Below are 19,544 nucleotides of genomic sequence, written 5' to 3' on the forward strand. Positions count from 1 at the left end.
ACACACACGCACACACAGATACAAACAAACAGGTCATTATGTGGTTGTTTAAAGGAGCCAGGCTGCTCAGAGACAAACCAGGAGCTACACAGGTCCTCACGTTGGCCATCTGTTCTCCTTTAATCTTCTTCGGGAGCTTGGTGTTTTAATCTAACACAAAGAGGCTCTGGTGACTCATCTGTGTTCCTGTTTCATGATCTCTGGTCACTGATCCGAGATCCGAGCGCCTCCAGACACAAAGACGCTGTTTAACGAACGTTTTTGTGATTTTACAAAACGATTTTCCTGATTCAGCCTTTGTCGTCGCTGCTTCTGAGTCAGCTGATTGGTTGACAGCATCCCGACAGGTTGGTTCAGTCAGCCCTGAAAGGCTCAGAGTGAGGCTGTGATTGGTCGACAGGAGGCTGATTCAGGAACAGCCAGCCAGACTGCTGATGAGGGTTTAGATTGACAACTTTAGTTGTGTGTTATGACGGAGAACCTGAAAGCTGCTGTTCTAGACTCTTTCTGTGTGTGTGTGTGTGTGTGTGTGTGTGTGTGTGTGTGTGTGTGTGTGTGTGTGTGTGTGTGTGTGTGTGTGTGTGTGTGTGTGTGTGTGTGTGTGTTCTATCGCAACCATAGACCTAATAATCCAATCCCAACCCGCACTGTAATGAATAAAAAAAAAGTTTATTTAGTATCAGAAGAGAGTTGTGCTGCTTTTATTTTGATAGCGGGTTAGCTAATTAGCATTTTGAGGGATCGTGAAGAATAAAATACTTAAAGCAAAATGTGGAGTTTACACACGGACAATCACAGACAACTTTACATTGTTTATGCGTCTAATATAAAACATTTTTACAGCTTTTTCCTCTGACGTTCAGAGTTTAACGGTTTGTAAAGCAGTGCATTGTGGGAGACTTTGCTGTCCCAAGTCCGTAGAAGGATGCATGACGTGTCCTCGATGAGATGGCTAGCCTGGCAAGCCAGACTAAATAAATGTATTATTAGTCTGGCCACGCTCCATTGACGGCTCTCGGTTGTGGGGCGGGTTCTACCGTTGTCTTTCAAATGATCTCCACATGCTACTGGACAATGAATGTGACGTACTCTTGTTTCACTCTGTTGCATCATCCCACCCACCAGGCATATAGAGTGCCCTGATTGGCCCACAAAGCGGATAAAGCTCTGTGATTTGTTCACTAAGCAGACAGAGCACTATGATTGGCCCACCATTATGGACCAATCACAGCTCTTTATGTGTTTGAAACCCCTCTAGAGAGCTGTGATTGGCCAGCCAGAGTCCTGGTAGGAGCTGCGGAGGTTCCAGCGGAGCGTGCCTAGACCAAACTTTGCAAAGCAAGAATTTGGTCCAGTTCACTCGGCTAGGAGATGGGCGGAGCACGAACACATCCGGGAACTTTGAACAAACTTGCTGTTATGGAAGGACGTGAGTACACAAGTATGCATAAAGAAACAGCCGTTCCGACCGGAAACATCTGGATGAAGCTCCGCCGACCATGAAGGAGTTAACAGGAAAAACGTTTTTGTTGGATCGGATTCGCGTTCGGCCGACCGCAGGTCACCACTGTGTCCGGAACATTTTTGAGCAGATTTGATTTGAAGCCTTTTGTTCGGGAGACACATTAAAGAGGTTCGTCTGGTTGCTGCAGGCCACAAACCTTTCTTCTCTCAAGATGAAGCGGAGGAAGCTTCTTTCTTTTGAAGTTAATAAACTCGTGCGAGTCACATGCTCCTTTTTGACATTTTCTTTTAGATCTTCATCCATAAAACCATCGAAGACCAGAAGGGTGAGCAGCAGATGGAACCAGAATAAAGTTAGAACCCAACAGCGATCTTTACCCCACCTTTAGCTGATTTAGTCCTCAGAGACGAGGAAACCCAAAGGGGCAGCAGGCCGATGGTTTTAGATGAGGAGCATCCTCCCATCCCCTCCTCAGCAGGCTAAAGGCTGTTCTCCGTGGCGTCGGTAAAACAAGGAGCTGTCAGTTTATGCTGACTCGGCTCTTTCTCTCTCTGACTCGGTTAATCTGAGTAATGAGCTGCTGCTGCTTGTGGAGCAGAGACGAAACCGTTTACCCGGGAGCGGGTAACTCTGGAGCCAGTGGCGCATCTCCATTAGTTTGCTGTGTGAAGACCTAATAAGTCTTCATTGTTTGTTTCTGAACGTTAAATCTGACCCTGGATTACATGTTAATCTGACCCTGGATTACATGTTAATCTGACCCTGGATTACATGTTAATCTGTCTTTTGTTTCTTTGTTTCAGCAAATCCAAAGAATGCACCTTCAACGCAGGTAAGACACCTTCTGCATTCATAAAGTTATTCATCAGCCTAACACACACACACACACACACACACACACACACACACACACACACACACACGCACACGCACACAGAGATCTAGGCACACGCACGCACACACACACGCACGCACACACACACACACACACACACGCACACAGAGATCTAGGCACACGCACGCACACACACACGCACGCACGCACGCACGCACGCACACACACACACACAGATCTAGGCACACGCACGCACACACACACACGCACGCACACGCACACAGAGATCTAGGTGCATGCACGCACGCACACACACACACATACACAGATCTAGACACACACACGCACACGCACACACACACACACCGATCTAGACACACACACACACACGCACACGCACACATATACACACACACACTCACACACACACACACCGATCTAGACACACACACACACACGCACACACACACACACACACACACACGCACATATACACACACACACGCACATATACACACACACACATGCACATATACACACACACACATGCACACACACATGCACACACACATACACACACACACACGCACACACGCACACAGATCTAGGCTCACGCACGCACGCACGCACGCACACACACACACACACACACACACACACACACACACACACACACACACACACACACACACACACACACACACACACACACACACACACACACACGCACACAGAGATCTAGGCGCACGCACACACACGCACACATATACACACACACACACACACAGATCTAAACACACACACACACACGTACGCACACGCACACATACACACACACACACACACACACACACACACACACACACACACACACACACACACACACACACACACACACAGATCTAGACACACACACACACACACACAGATCTAGACACACACACACACACACACAGATCTAGACACACACACACACATACACAGATCTAGACACACACACACACATACACAGATCTAGACACACACACACACACACACACACACACACACACACACACACACACACACACACACACACACACACACACACACACACACGTGCTAACGTAAAGAGAAATTCTCTGAAGATAAATTCGGTTCTCAGGGGTCTGACTTCATTTTATCAAAGATGTTTCAGGAAGATTCAGAAGGCAAACCCATTCTGAGTCCGGAAGATGTGGGAAGCTGCAGATCTGTGGAAAACCGTGATGGGATCAGCGCGTTTGACCTTCCCCTCCATTTAGTTCCTCAACCTTCTGATTCTCCTCTTCTGTTCCTCTCTCCAGAGGACGGCTACGTGAGGATGTTCCTCCGAGGTCGTCCCGTCACCATGCACATCCCCAGCCAGCAGAGGGAGAACTACAGCCTTGACCTGAAGGTGGCGCTGCCGAGCAAGAAGCTGAAGCTCCAGTGGGTGTATCCTTTAAACTGGGAGGAGCTTCTAAACAGACAGACCTCGAATATAAAACAAATCGAGTTGTTTAAGATGGTTCCGATTCTTAGAAGTGGGGTTTTGTGGAAACGATGAACAGTTAAAATCTTACCTGTAAAAAGCTGTCAGAGCAACCTCAGTTTGGAGAAACAGAGATTAGTTCTGATCAGACCGATGAGCTGACAGCTGATCACAACGAGACCGGTTACAACCGTTCTCATGTCACATCTGTAGTTTGCTGTTGCCGTTTTGTGTTTTCCTAATCCGAGGTTTTGTTCTGGTGGGAAATAATGCAATTCTAGACAGACGGAAGCTAGCGCTAAAGCTAATTTCCTCTGAACATAACCACGGAGCATGATGTAAATAACAACGCCACAAATTTCACTTCACAAAGTTTACAACAACCTGAACAATTCTGAAGTTTAGGATCAAAGCTGTTTAAGAAAACTACGAGTCCCAGCACGCACGGGGATGACGAGAGCTGTCGCAAACCCGAGAGTTCGGAGCGGAGTTGTTGATGACTGAGATGCATTTTTGCTGGCGTTTGTTTGAGGAATGCACCTCTATTCCCAGCCTGATCCCAAATGAACCGGATGATTTCAGATATGCGACTTCAGCTGCAGTCAGTCTGCTTTGATTAGGGATGCACGCAAGGCCGGATTAACCATATGGGCAACTGGGCAATTGCCCAGGGTCCACGAACTCAAGGGCCCTGGGCAGCAAGGGCACGAGCAAAACACTGTATCTGTAATCTCCCGCTTTATATTAAACTAGGGTGACCATACGTCCGGTTTTCCCCAGACATGTCCACTTTTCACTCTCTGTCGGGGGGGGGGTTGTATTGATGAAAATGTCCGGCTTTTCATCCAGGAGCAGGGATCGGACTATGGGGGAGTTGTATATCCTACACATCCAGGGGAGCCGGAAAAAACGTTTTCTACCTATATTACATCATTTATGGACTCTTGAGCAGAGAGCGGCACAGCGCTGATCGTTGGTGCTGCTTCCAGCGCACGGTCCATTCTCAAAGTGGCGCAACCAAAAAACTATAATGAACACACGATGGTTCATGTCCGCACATGTTCTCTACTTTCTGTCTTATTTGTGCCTGAAGCGCTCTGCTACTGCGGAGCTCATCACCTGTGCTGCGGTGATGTCACCTCACTGACGCAGCGTCGAAACGCGCTCTCCGCTCTGAGGTCAGGAGAACCCTTTGATCTGCTCAGAAGTAACTGATGAGGTGATAAAGTAAGAATCCAGGCAGCAGTTTTTCTGGAGAGTTTAGAGGAGATGCAGGAAGATGAGAGACAGACAGGACAGGAAAATATAGTTAAATAAAAACAAGAAAACAAAGTAAAATGTAGGTAGATTTATCTCCACTACACGTTTTTACCTGTATAAAACAATAAGTTATACACATGTAATATTTATACATCTGATACAGTTCAGATCACCTTCAGAACTCAGTCACACACCCAGGGCCGGTTCAAGGCATTTTGGGGGGCAAGGCACAGGAAGCTGTAGTAAAACCACCTGTATGGTTGTCGTCCATCACCGTGGATTTTCTCTTATTTGTTTAGCAAAAGCACTTCCTTTCATTTCTCCACCTCACCCACAGGTGCCTCAACTTCTGCTTGTGAAATAGCGCTTCCTTGATCTGCCTTGGTCTACGGTCGCCATGTCATTGGCGGAGCGCTGCAACAGCCGGCTTATGTATATGCATGAGATCCACAAGGCACTTTGCATCGACCATTTATGGCAGTAAGTGGGCGTGGTGAGGGCGGGGTGTGACTAAAAAGCAGCTGAGAACCTGTCTAGATAGTCTCTGATTTATGAAGCGGAGATCGCGTGCAGCTGTGCGTCCTCCATGTTTGATAGATCACACACCTGCTTGGCGTAAGAACATTTTTGTTTGCTGAGCTTCAGTACGGTTTGGTAAGGATTCTACGCCATGTTTGATAAATGAGACCCCTGTACGGTTTACTGTTGAGGTGAACACCCAGGTACTTAAATGTCTGCTTCCTGGATGTTTACTGGTGAGCGAGGAGGATGTTTCTCTGGAAGTCCGTCACCATTTCCTTTGTTTTACTGGTGTTCAAGCACTGGTGGATACGCTCAGACCAGTCCACAATGTCCATGATGACTGACCTGTTCTCCTGGTCATTCCCCTCATAGGGAACCAACCCGTAGCAAATATGAAGACATTTTTATTAAGTTTCCTCAAACAGAAATGATTATTACACTTCTGCTCTCTAACCCTAACCCGGACAACGAAATGAGTTGGAATCGGCTCCACCCACCCATCCTTCTTCCCTAACTAAACCTGGACCAGGTACGGGTACCGCGGCCGCGACTGCCGCTCCAACCTCTACCTGCTGCCGACCGGGGAGATTGTGTACTTCAATGCCTCGGTGGTGGTTCTGTACAACACGGAGGAGCAGCAGCAGCGGCACTACCTCGGTCACAACGACGATGTGAAATGGTGAGAAGCTTCTGAGCCGACCTGCAGAACCTGCCGTTTCCCTCCACACCTTGTTTTAGCTGTTTTCTGTGTTTGAAGTGGAAACCAGCAGGTGCTTCTGTGTTGATCTGGAACGAAAACCTTGGTTTAATTAGGAGCCTCTCCTGGGGCATGCTGGGAAAATGACTCGTCTCCCGCCCATGTTGCATGGATGGTGCTCCTTTAGCAGCAGAGGAAACATTAACATGCTCTAGTATCCATTACAAGTCTGTGCAAAGTGTCATTAAGTGTAACATAAACATGTCGGTTTCATTATTACCTCCATGTTTCTGTTGGCGAGCAGAAGCAGAACCAGCAACATCTTATAGTGATGGACCGGTTCTTCTACGGCCAAACGGGACAATCACAAACGCATCTGGATCCGACCTGAGTAATAACAGGTCATCCAGGTCACATGACCGCCAGATTTAGTTTGGTTTGTGTAATTTTACAAAAGCCTCATGAGACTAACGGTTCCTAAACTTAGGATGTTCCACCATCATCGCATCATCCTTTACGGGGAGAGACGTTAACCCTCGGTCTGATTACAGCAGAACATTTGAATCTGAGACGCACTCGCTTTCCCTACATTTACCACTATTATTATTATTAATATTACCCATTTGTAATTTAGCGTTATTACAACCCCCTCCAGCCCGGTCCGAGGGTCCGACCCTGACCCTTTCCCCAGGGGAGGGACGAAAACTCACTCGGACCTTATGACTGTTCCTCTGAGCAGTGAACCAAGACTACGAGTCGGTACCTTCAAGTCCAAGTAGATTTCTATAGAAAACCCCGTGGGATGGTACAGGAGGAGACGGGACGCTGCTGACATCATCTGCGGATCAGCAAATGGGAATGTGCCAAGATCCGTGAGCCTCACAAGTCTTATCCTACATGAAGACGATGTGAGAACTAGGGGAGACCGACGTATCGGGCCGATTTTCTGTTTCTTACTTCTTTTGTAGAGCCGACTTAAAGCCGGGCACGACCTCGGCAGTCCGGTGCTGCTGCAGAATTAGTTTTACTAACGTCGCCGTAATAAATACTCCAAACCAACGCTGTTCAGGTGTCTGATTTCAGGCAAAGCACAGATTCAACAGTTTGTTCAATTCAGAGCTCAGAAACTCATCTAGAGCTTTTGTGCGTCCGCCGGTGTTGCTGGTGACATTTTAGCGTGACAACAAGGTGGAAAACGTCCAGATCGGCCGTAGAGATCGGCCTACGAACCATCGGCTGACCGTGCCTCCTACATGCTGGCATCGGTACCGGCTGGGTGAGGCTGTATCTACTCGGCGTACGTTTGGACTGTGGGGTCATGTCTCGGAGGTCAAGTAAAGCAGCTGGTCATTTCTTTACTTCATGTCGTTTTAGTCTGAGTGTACATCCTGACATGGTTACCATAGCAACGGGCCAAGTGGCTGGAAACTCCAAGGATGGAAAGGTGCGGTTCAGTGGCAACACCTTTGTATTTGTTTGAAACGGTTTGTTTCGTGACTCGATTTCCTGTCCTGCTTCATCAGCTGCTCGCTCCTCACGTTCGTGTCTGGGACTCCGTGAGCCTCAACACGCTCCACGTGATCGGGATGGGCGTGTTCGACAGAGCGGTCACGTGCGTTTCTTTCTCCAAGTCGGTGAGCGGCGTCTCTGGTGGTGTGAGCGGATTAAACGTGGATCGGTGTGTTTTCTACGCTTTGCTAAGCTACGGTTGCTGTAATCTGCAGAATGGCGGGCTGTTCCTCTGCGCGGTGGATGACGCCAACGACCACATCCTGTCGGTCTGGAACTGGCAGAAGGAGAAGCAGCTGGCGGATGTGAAGGTACGGACGCATCCTCGGCTGTGACGAGTCCTAAAACAGGCGGTGTTGCTCTGAACTCTGTTACCTGTCCTGCAGTGCTCCAACGACTCCGTGCTGGCTGCCGTGTTTCATCCTCTGGACACAAACCTGATCGTCACCTGTGGAAAGTCTCACATCAACTTCTGGACCATGGATGGCAGCACTCTGACCAAGAGGCAGGGCCTGTTTGAGGTACGGTGAGGTCCAGAGCCAGCACCGGCGGTTCATGATGGACCCGGGCGGTGTGCATCAGGGCTGGAAGATGCAGCTTCTCAGTTTTTTCTCGTCTACATTTGTTTCTAGAAACACGAGAAGCCGAAGTACGTGCTGTGTGTTGCTTTTGCTGAAAATGGAGACGCCATCACAGGAGACTCAGGAGGAAACATCTACATCTGGGCCAAAGGTAGAGTCAGACGGTCGGGCTTTTCTAACCAAATCCACAAAGTAAACCCGTCCCGGATGATGATGATGATGGTGATGATGATGATGATAAAACGGACCTCTGCATTTTAGTTGTTGGAGTTAAACATCTAAACGTGCGAGCAGACCACCTCACCAGCTAAGAAAGACGGTTTAGTGCTACTGTGGTCTTCTAATCCACACCTGTTGTGTCCTCTGGGTGGCGACAGGAGGCAACCGCATCAGCCAGGTGGTCTCAGGCGCACACGACGGCGGCGTTTTCTCCGTCTGTGTTCTGAAGGATGGCACCATGGTGTCTGGAGGTGGGAAGGATCGCAAGGTGGTGCTGTGGGACCGCAACTACAGGAAGCAGTCTGAGATGGAGGTACGGCGGTGCGGAGGGCCGTGTATCAAAAACCAACCTACCGTAGTGTTGTAGATGGAGGTCAGCAGACTCGTTCTGACATCATCATCAGGAACGCCGCTGCATCACGACTACGAGCTGCTTATGAGTCATTAATCTTCCGTTTGGATTCTGTCCTTTTCATCGGGAGGAACTGGGTGTTTAGCTGAAACTGGGTTTCCTGTGGGCGTGTCCTCTCGCAGAAGCTGATGGGAGACGTTGTACATCACGTCGTTACCGACGCATCTTTCTGTTCTACATCTGACCCGAAACCCGCCGAACGTTCCTGCTGTCTTTGGATTTGAATTTAGTGATAATTTTATTCTGATTTCTGGCTTTAAAGTAAAAATAAATAATAAATTAGCTATTTCATTCTTTTCATTAGAAACATTTTTAATTGCATTTATTTATTTATGTGCGTGCATGTGTGTTTCTGTGTGTGTATGTGTGTGTGTGCGTGCATGTGCGTGTGTGCGTGTTTCTGTGTGTGTGTGCATGCATGTGTGTTTCTGTGTGTGTATGTGTGTGTGTGCGTGCATGTGCGTGTGTGCGTGTTTCTGTGTGTGTGTGCATGCATGTGTGTTTCTGTGTGTGTGTGTGTGCGTGTTTCTGTGTGTGTGTGTGCGTGCATGTGTGTGTGTGTGTGTGTGTGTGTGTGTGTGTGTGTGTGTGTGTGTGTGTGTGTGTGTGTGTGTGTGTGTGTGTGTGTGTGTGTGTGTGTGTGTGTGTGTGTGTGTGTGTGTGTGTGTGTGTGTGTGTGTGTGTGTGTGTGTGTGTGTGTGTGTGTGTGTGTGTGTGTGTGTGTGTGTGTGTGTGTGTGTGTGTGTGTGTGTGTGTGTGTGTGTGTGTGTGTGTGTGTGTGTGTGTGTGTGTGTGTGTGTGTGTGTGTGTGTGTGTGTGTGTGTGTGTGTGTGTGTGTGTGTGCGCGCGCGTGTGTGTGTGAGATCAGGTGGAGGAGTTGCTTGGCCCCATCCGTGTCCTGGCTGAAGGTAAACTAGGAGAACTTTTCATCGGAACAACCAGGAACGCCATCATCAGGGCAGCCTTCCCAGACACCTTAACTCCAATCGTTCAGGTAGAAAAACACCTGTTTCTGCTCTTCCCTGATGATGTCAGAGGCCCAGGTGTGTTAAATGAAACATCTTTAAAGGGTCACACGGACGAGCTGTGGGGTCTGGACGTCCATCCCACCATGGAGCAGTTCGTTACCTGCTCACAGGACAAACTGGTCCACCTCTGGGACACCAACTCCCACCAGCCCCTCTGGAGCAAGACCATTGAGGTGGGCGGGTGAACGAACACCAAATGAAACGCTGATTTAATTGTTACACAGACTCTTTTAATCCTTTCTGATCAGGATCCAGGCAGGTGTGCAGGTTTCCATCCCAGTGGGGAGGTTCTGGCTGTGGGAACCACGACTGGAAGGTTTGTTGTCCCAAAAGAACAGAAACCAGTTAGACTTTTGATTCGTTGGTGGAAGGGTCCACCTGGATGAGCGCAGGTGTATTTGGAGGAGGATTTAACAGCACCTGTCTTTCAGGTGGCTGGTGCTGGACACAGACACCCGGGACCTGGTGACCGTGCACACAGATGGCAGTGAGGTCATTTCCAATGTCAAATTCTCTCCAGGTAAACGACGCCTCAACTTAAGGTGAACCTGGAGTTCTGTAGCTGCTGTGAACCCTGAGCCCTTTGTGTCTGCAGATGGAAACCACCTGGCCGTTGCTTCTCACGACAACTTAGTGTACATCTACGTCGTGACCGAGAACGGGCGAAAGTACAGCCGAGCGGGAAAGTGTGTGGTAGGTGGATCTTCATCGAATGCGCCAAAGATAACCCTGTTCCACCAGAGTCACCTGGGCATCCGGGCCTCATTTATCAAACGTTCATAGAAACTTTCCCATATTCCTTCCTATTCAAGTTTACTTATACAGCACCCATTATTATTATTATTATCGTTATCATTATTATTATTGTTATTATCATCATTATTATCGTTGTTGTTGTTATTATTATTTATTATTATTAGCATTATTATTATTATTATTGTTATTATCATTATCATTATTATCGTTGTTGTTATTATTAATTATTATTAGTATTAATTATTATTATCATTATTATTATTATCATTATTATCATCATTATTATTGTTGTTGTTTTTATTATTATTTATTATTATTAGCATTATTATTATTATTATTGTTATTATCATTATCATTATTATCGTTGTTGTTATTATTAATTATTATTAGTATTAATTATTATTATCATTATTATTATCATTATTATCATTATTATTATTATTATTATCATTATATTATCATTGTTATTGTTATTATCATTATTATTGTTATTGTTATTATTATTATCATCATTATTATCATTATTAATATCATTATTATCATTATTATTGTTATCATTGTCATTGTTATTGTTATATTATTATTGTTATTATTATTATTATCATTGTTATTGTTATTATTATTATTATTATTATTATTATCATATTATTAGTAGTAGTAGTATGAGCATTATTATTATTATCATTATCATTATTATTATTATTATTATTATGATCATTACCATTGTTATTATTATTATTATATTATTAGTAGTAGTAGTAGTATTATCATTATTATTATTATCATTATCATTGTTATTGTTAGGGTTATTATTAGTAGTAGTATTAGTATTATTGTTGTTATTTAGGAGTCGTCTCAAGGACCTTCACACAGTAAACATCCCAATCCAGGTCAGGTCATTAAGCCAGTCAGTAACAAGTTTCCTATATAAGGCACACAGCAGGTCGCATCAAGTCACTGACTAGTGTCAGAGTCTTTACAGCAATCCTCATACTAAGCAAGCATGCAGCGACAGTGGAGAGGAAAACTCCCTTTTAACAGGAAGAAACCTCCAGAGAATCCTGGCTCAGTATAAGCAGCCATCCTCCACGACTCACTGGGGATGGAGAAGACAGAACAGACACACACACACACACACACACACACACACACACACACACACACACACACACACACACACACACACACACACACACACACACACACACACACACACACACACACACACACACACACACACACACACACACACACACAGCTGAAATAGCAGGAAATAATACAGTTAAAGAGCAGATTGTAGAAGAAAGCAGTAGAGTGTGGAAAGTGGTCAGTGTATCCTCCAGCAGTCTAAGCCTATAGCAGCATAACTACAGAGATAACTCTGGATAACCTAGCCTTTTAGATGGAGGCATGTTGGAGGCGGGGCAAGGGAGAGCCGTCTACCAATTACAGTTGGAACGTTCGTACGAACAGACAGAATCCTGATCTATGAAACGTGCGGTGGCCTCTCGTACGCACGTTCCTCAAGAATCGTCGGTGATAAATCCCACCTGTGCGTACGCAGGTGCTCGGGTCTGTTCTGTCATCTACATACAGAAGCGCCCTCAAATAACCGTATTATGTTTATTTGTCAGATTCCTGTTGGTCCAACGTATCTTTTATTGGTTTTAGCATGACTTATGTGAAAAAGCTGTTTTTCCACCGACATCATTATTTATTATTTATTGTTTATTGGGTAAACATTTCATGGATGAGGACCATGCGAGGACGGCTGAGACCTTCAGTACTGCGGTTCCCCATCCTACCACTAGATGCTGTTCATACGTTGGTCAGGGCTGTTCCTGCATTTAAGAACATTTCTAGTACAGATGGGTAAATACGATTCGTAAAATCGGTGCTACGCACGAGCTGTGACGCAGCTGGAAACAGATGTGTGTAAACCGGAGAATCCCGCTGAGTCAGCAGCTGTGATGGGAGCTTTAGGTGGGTCGTGTCCAAAATTATGGCTCCGTTTAAACCTTTGATTTATTCTAAATATATCTCCACCTGCTGAGGTTGTCTCCCACTCCCTAGGCTTCCTGACTCACACAAACTAAACAGCGACTGGGAATGTTTACAAATGTTAGTTTTACATTTTCCAAATGGAAGCCCCGGGAGAGCCAGCTGTTCTGAGACGTGTAGGAAACTCTCCGAGGGCCTTATATGGTCAGACGATACCAGATGTTCCTTACTCTGTGTGTGTGTGTGTGTGTGTGTGTGTGTGTGTGTGTGTGTGTGTGTGTGTGTGTGTGTGTGTGTGTGTGTGTGTGTGTGTGTGTGTGTGTGTGTGTGTGTGTGTGTGTGTGTGTGTGTGTGTGTGTGTGTGTGTGTGTGTGTGTGTGTGTGTGTGTGTGTGTGTGTGTGTGTGTGTGTGTGTGTGTGTGTGTGTGTGTGTGTGTGTGTGTGTGTGTGTGTGGCGGTTGAACCCAGGAGACTGGTTTAAGAACGAATGTTGTTTGGTTTTGACCCTCAGGGCCACTCCAGCTTTGTCACCCACCTGGACTGGTCTACAGACAGCAAATACCTCGTCACCAACTCAGGAGATTACGAGATCCTCTTCTGTAGGTCCTCTTCTGTTTGTTGTCTGTTTGCATTTCTGTGTGAGAATTTCAGCTAAAACTTCACAATGAAAGCAAAACTGATGACGGATGAATCATGGTTGCACTTTTTAGGGGAGGCATCAAATGGTAAACACGTCACCAACATGGACACCATACGCAACCTGCAGTGGGCCACCGCTACCTGCACTCTGAGCTTCAACACCTTCGGTGGGTTGTTAAGATGACTAACACTAGTGGATCGGTCAGACCGAGAACTCGAGCTCTGCTGAGTGAGATTAAAGCCAAACGCATGTTTGGGATCAAGTCTGCAGACATTTTTGTAAGAAGTTCTTTGTAGAAGAAATACAATTCAATTTTAGCTATAACAAATCAGGACCAGCGTCGTCTCAAGGACCGTCACACCAGAGGTGTGGACTCGAGTCACATGACTTGGACTCGAGTCACATGACTTGGACTCGAGTCAGACTTGAGTCGTTATTTTAATGACTTCTGACTTGACTTGATAACATCTATAAAGACTTCTGACTTGACTCGGATTTGAACTCCAGTGACTTGCGACTTGAATCGACTTGCATCTGTTGACTTGATGATGACTTGAGCATATTCGATATTTTAGCACAAAAGTGGCCCGACATGGACAAAAATCATAAATCATTCTTGGTTCAGGGTTTGATTTTGTTCTGCAGCAATAAACTAAACTTTAAGAATTTTTATCTCTGGAATTTATTTTCATCGTCATTAAATTGAAGTTGGTCAGTTGACTTGAATATGACTTGAAAAGTCAGAGTTAAGGACTTGTACTTCACTTGGACTTCCACACCATTGACTTTGGACTCAACTTGGACTTGGTTGTCTTTGACTTGGACTTGACTCGAGACTTGACTGGAAAGACTTGTGACTTACTTGTGACTTGCAAAGCAGTGACTTGGTCACACCTCTGCTTCACACTCCAACACAGGTCAGGTCATTAAGCCAATCAGTAACAAGTATCCTATATAAGGAACCCAGCAGGTTGCATCGAGTCACTGACTAGTGTCAGAGTCTTTACAGCAATCCTCATACTAAGCAAGCATGCAGCGACAGTGGAGAGGAAAACTCCCTTTTAACAGGAAGAAACCTCCAGAGAATCCTGGCTCAGTATAAGCAGCCATCCTCCACGACTCACTGGGGATGGATGGATGAATGAATGAATGAATGAATCATGGCTTGTTGAGAAAGACCAGCAGCTGAAGAAAATCTGATAAATGCCTTGAAAACCAGAAAAGCAGAACATTAATGCGGCCTAAGGCTTGTACCTCCAGGATTTAAGTATTGTTGTCTTGGCTGACGTTCTTCGTTTGTGTTGTCCTACCAACAGAAACGGAACAGATCAATATTTGTCTCCCATACCCCCCCCCCCCCCCCCCCCCCCCGGTCTTCTCCTCCTGTGTCTTGCAGGAGTTTGGCCAGATGGAGCAGACGGCACAGACATCAACGCCGTGTGCCGGTCACATGACAAATCCCTGCTGGCCTCTGCTGATGACTTTGGCAAAGTGCACTTGTTCTCCTTCCCCTGTTCTCAACCGAGGGTTGGTCTCGCTCTTTCACTCTTTCATGCTGTTTTTGCACACGACACCGTCCCTTCATTCAGCCAAAATCAGGTTTAGGGGTGGTTTTCATGAGGAAGTACCAATATGACACGGTAAAGGTGGTTTTCCATCATATGGCCTCTTTAAACCCAGACGTCACAAATAACTCATTAAAAGTTTCATTTCATGCTTTTGAGGAAAGAAAAAAGCTTAAAATCCGTGTTTCAAACCAACAAAAGTAAAAAAAAAAATTCATACATTTGTGTAAAAGCTTCTTTTTATTTGTCCTTCTTCTATCATTTAAAGATTTAAAGATTCATTTGTAGCACATCCCAAATAAGTGAACACACACAAAGCTAAGCTGGGATCTGCCACTCGTCCAGCGGCACACGAACAGAGCCGAACATTAAGTACGTTATTTAAAACCGTCCCATCTCCAGAGTTTTCTCTTGCAGGAGGACGACAACACACGTTAACACTCGGTGCTTTTATCTGTAGCACTAATAAACACAACATCCTCACATCCAGCCCTTTGGTCTGTTTCTGACTTTTGTCTCACAAATCAGATTATTCTCTTTAAATCAGACTCGGGTCACTTTAGTCCATCATCTTTAATTAGATGTGACGTGAGCTGGGCGGCCATGTTTGAGACGTCTTCCCCGAGGGTCACATCAGGTTGAAAATATTACACAAAATCCCAAAAGTCCTTAAAGAGTCACTAAACTGCTATGGAACCACAACGGAGCTCCTTTTCTGTAAAACTGACTGATTTTATAGCAATTCTTTGGGTTTGCTAACGTCACTTGGTTGCAGCAGCCATCTTGAATTGGATTGACTCCAACTCGGGCTTTCCATCGAATCTGTGAGCGTTAATGTCCACGAAGTGTAGAGTGCAGCCTCTGGCCTAGAAGCATCACTCTGCTAAAATCACACTTTGCGTTTGGTTTTTATGTCCCACACTTCCAAAACGCATCAAGCTCATTGTTACCCGAGGACCATGGTCGAGGTAAACGGCCCATTGGGCGCTGGAGAGCCCAACAGTGTTACCGCCATCTTGGGTGGGTTCTTCACGCTCCAAACCCAACTGGAGTCACCACAGGGTACTGGGGCAAATGGAGACCCATCCAAGATGGTGGTCCACTGTTACACCAGCCCCAATGGATAGTCTACGAGTCTCTACTTGCATGTCGTCTCTGCATCAAACACCGTCGCTGCCGTTTCGTGTCGGAAACGCTCTCGTGGCAAGGGACACGCCGTTGAGCTCGTCGGGAAAGCGGGTCTAGTCTCCATCTGGTGGAAAACCCGCGTAAGAATACGCCAGCTGGACACGTTTATCTGAGACGTTTGTTAAAATGTGGTGTGTAGGGTGCAGGGTCCTAAAAGGTCCTTCAAATCCTTGAAAATGGTTTGGATTTTGCAGTATTCTCACGGCTTAAAGGCGCTGGAATCTGGTTAAAACCCCAAAACGTTTCTCTTGCATCCTGTAAAACTAGACTCGGGTTTAAAAACATTTTCCTTTTTATTTTAGGCTCCGAGTCACGAGTACGGCGGTCACAGCAGTCACGTGACCAACGTGGCCTTCCTGCACGACGACAGTCACCTGCTCTCCTCCGGCGGGAAGGATACCAGCATCTTGCAGTGGGTTGTTGCCTAGGCAACGCCCCCACATCTCTGTGCCTACTTCAGACCAAACAACTCAACTGGACCGACCCACAGAGACGGATCACTGTAGTACATAGAAAAGTAACGAGCTGAATGTGGTGAAAACATAAGACCTGAGGTTTTAGCGTTAGTACTGACTGTGCCTAAGCTGTATCCATGGTAACCCCTTTAACGAGGAATTCCACCTGTTGGTAGGAAGGAGCTTGTTTATTATGAAGAAGCTTTAAAAGCATGTGACCCAGCTGCTGCTGGATTTACTCGTCAGGTTTCATCTCTCGCTGGCTTTCTTTTATGCCATCAAATAAATAAAAATACAAATGCGACTAAAACTGCCATTTTAAAGTTTATGTAGCTCCGTGAATAAACAAAAAAAATTCAGTGAAACAGGAACGTGAATTAGTTGGAAAACCGGGATAAAGTGCGACCCTTTTGGGGTTTTCCGGTGATTATTCTGATAATGCACCGGCCTCTCCTGTAACGCAAAAAATCACAACTTCACTTTTAAACTTGAAACCATCCTTTGCAGCAGAATGTAACTTTATTAGAGTCTGATATTCCAAAGTGGGAGAGGCTGGGGGGTGCTTGGGAGAATCGGTTGACCCCGGGAATCCTAAACCAGGTGGTTTTCCTTCCTCTTTTACAGTTTTAACTTCCTTATTTTGGTCCTGACGTCTGAAAACCGTTGAGGTGTCGATTGTTATGTTGTGTAGTTTGCGGTACAGAAAGTCTGTTTCATTTCACCTTTGACCCCCAGGCTGCTGTGATTGTACTTCCACTGTAACCGAGCTGATGAGGCACTAGATGGCGCTACAGAGCAGAGGAACGAGCATGGCCCAGGCTGCTGTAGATGCTCTTATTATGCAGTAAATCTGAGTGGTGATTCAATATTTATCTGTAATAATGCTGGATGTTCATATTATTATTGTGGCACTTTTAGCAGATGGCTGATGGGAAATGTAGGCTGCTGTGCCTCTGAAGTGGGCCTTCAGCTGTGCTTTGCCTTCCTCTGTTTTGTTAATAAAGTTTTGTTATTTTACCCAGATCTACAGATTTTAATCTCCATCCATCCATTTTCATCCGCTTATCCAGTCGGGTCGCGGGGGCAGTAGCCTAAGGCAAGAGACTTCCCTCTCCCCAGCCACTTGGGCCAGCTCCTCCGGGAGAATCCCAAGGCATTCCCTGGCCAGCTGAGAGACATAGAAGAAGATATCATTTCTATAGCGCCTCTCAAAATAAAAATTCCGAGGGTCTGGTACCCCATACTTCTGGAGTAGATTTTGCAGTTGTTTTCTAAATTTGGGTTTCTGGGGGTTAAGGAACTCCGGGCGGATCTCATCCACCCCTGGAGCCTTGCCACAGAGGAGCTTTTTAACCACCTCAGTGACCTCAGCACCAGAGATCTGAGAGGCCAACCCAAAGTCCCCAGACTCTGCTTCCTCACTGGAAGACATGTCGGTGGGATTGAGGAGGTCTTCGAAGTATTCTGCCCACCGATCCACAACGTCCTGAGTAGAGGTCAGCAGCACACCATCCCCACTATATATAGTGTTGGTAGCACACTGCTCCCCCCCCGAGGCGCCAGATGGTGGACCAGAATCTTCTCGAAGTCTTGCTCCATGGTCTCACTGAACTCCTCCCACCACGCCCGGGTTTTTGCCTTGGCGACCACCCGAGCTGCGTTCCTTCCGCTTGGACTGCCGGTACCCGTCAGCTGCCTCTGGAGTCCCACAGGCCAAAAAGACCTGATAGGACTCTTTCTTCAGCTTGACAGCATCCTAACCGCCGGTGTCCACCAGCGGGTTCGGGGGTTGCCACCGCAACAGGCACCAACGATCCTGCGACCACAGCTCCGGTCGGCCGCCTCAACAATGGAGCCACGGAACAGGGTCCATTCAGACTCAATGTCCCCCGCCTCCCCCGGAACATTTGAAGTTCTGTCGGAGGTGGGAATTCAATTCAATTCAATTTTATGTATATAGCGCCAAATCACAAGAAGAGTCGTCTCAAGGCACTTCACATAATAAACATTCCAATCCAGGTCAGTTCATTAAGCCAATCAGAAAAAATGTTTCCTATAAGATAAGATAAGAACAACTTTATTTATCCCGAGAGAAATCCTTGTGTCATCTACATGCTCAAAGTAGGAGAGACAAAGGAACAGTTGAAATAGAAATAAGATATACAATATATACAGTAAAAATTATCTACAGTAGTACCCAGTAGGATAGTGCAAAACAAACAATCAGATAACTCAACAAATAAATACATGACTGCATGCTGGTGAATAAGTAATTAAGCCGTCGGTGCAGGCGATTCACAAAAGTGATTTAAGTATTGTGTAATAGAATTAGGGGTAGTAGCAGCGTATGATATGATGGGGGGATAAAAACATTTACAATCAGAACTCTGGTAATATTGCACAGTCGGTGAGGGCACAGAGTAACCTAGGTAACAGTATTAGGAGAATCACCTACAGGTTAAACAGTCCTATTGCCACCGGTACGAAGGATTTCCTGTGGCGGTCAGTTCTGCATTTCGGGGCAATGAGTCTTTTGCTGCGTGTGCTTCGATGGTCCATCATGTGGGCGAGCTTTTTTAGCATTCTCCTCTCAGACACCTCCTCCAGGTTCTCCAGTCCAACACCGAGGACAGACCCAGCCCTTCTAATCAGCTTGTTCAGCCGGTTGGCATCAGCTATCTTCACCCCACTGCCCCAGCACACAGCTGCAAAGAGCACGACGCTCTCCAACACCGAGTGGTAGAACATGGTCAGCATTTTCCTACCAACATTGAAGGACCTGAGCCGCCTCAGTAGGAAAAGCCGACTCTGCCCTTTTTTGAAGATAGCATTGGTGTTCTTAGTCCAGTCCAGTTTACAGTCCAAGTGAACCCCCAGGTACCGGTAGTCCTCAACGATCACAACGTCTGCCCCTCTGAT

At 46.2% G+C, this 19,544-nt stretch overlaps 1 protein-coding gene across 1 annotated transcript in view; it reads left to right on the top strand.

Moving 5' to 3' along the window:
* The window catches only part of eml2 (EMAP like 2), a 32,237-nt gene extending 14,595 nt beyond the window's left edge, over nucleotides 1-17,642 (top strand). The window contains 18 exon segments of the mRNA XM_070543702.1: nucleotides 2,269-2,297; nucleotides 3,626-3,755; nucleotides 6,104-6,253; nucleotides 7,646-7,715; nucleotides 7,795-7,905; nucleotides 7,996-8,091; nucleotides 8,167-8,301; nucleotides 8,413-8,512; nucleotides 8,739-8,893; nucleotides 9,861-9,986; nucleotides 10,062-10,193; nucleotides 10,269-10,336; nucleotides 10,452-10,540; nucleotides 10,616-10,713; nucleotides 13,289-13,376; nucleotides 13,488-13,583; nucleotides 14,814-14,944; nucleotides 16,473-17,642. Of these exon segments, the coding sequence (XP_070399803.1) occupies nucleotides 2,269-2,297; nucleotides 3,626-3,755; nucleotides 6,104-6,253; nucleotides 7,646-7,715; nucleotides 7,795-7,905; nucleotides 7,996-8,091; nucleotides 8,167-8,301; nucleotides 8,413-8,512; nucleotides 8,739-8,893; nucleotides 9,861-9,986; nucleotides 10,062-10,193; nucleotides 10,269-10,336; nucleotides 10,452-10,540; nucleotides 10,616-10,713; nucleotides 13,289-13,376; nucleotides 13,488-13,583; nucleotides 14,814-14,944; nucleotides 16,473-16,598 (1,930 nt within the window). The 3' untranslated portion in view covers nucleotides 16,599-17,642.
* The last annotated feature ends 1,902 nt before the right edge of the window (nucleotides 17,643-19,544 follow it).

The sequence above is a fragment of the Nothobranchius furzeri genome, chromosome 13, assembly GCF_043380555.1.
Source record: "Nothobranchius furzeri strain GRZ-AD chromosome 13, NfurGRZ-RIMD1, whole genome shotgun sequence".
Lineage (NCBI taxonomy): Eukaryota > Metazoa > Chordata > Actinopteri > Cyprinodontiformes > Nothobranchiidae > Nothobranchius > Nothobranchius furzeri.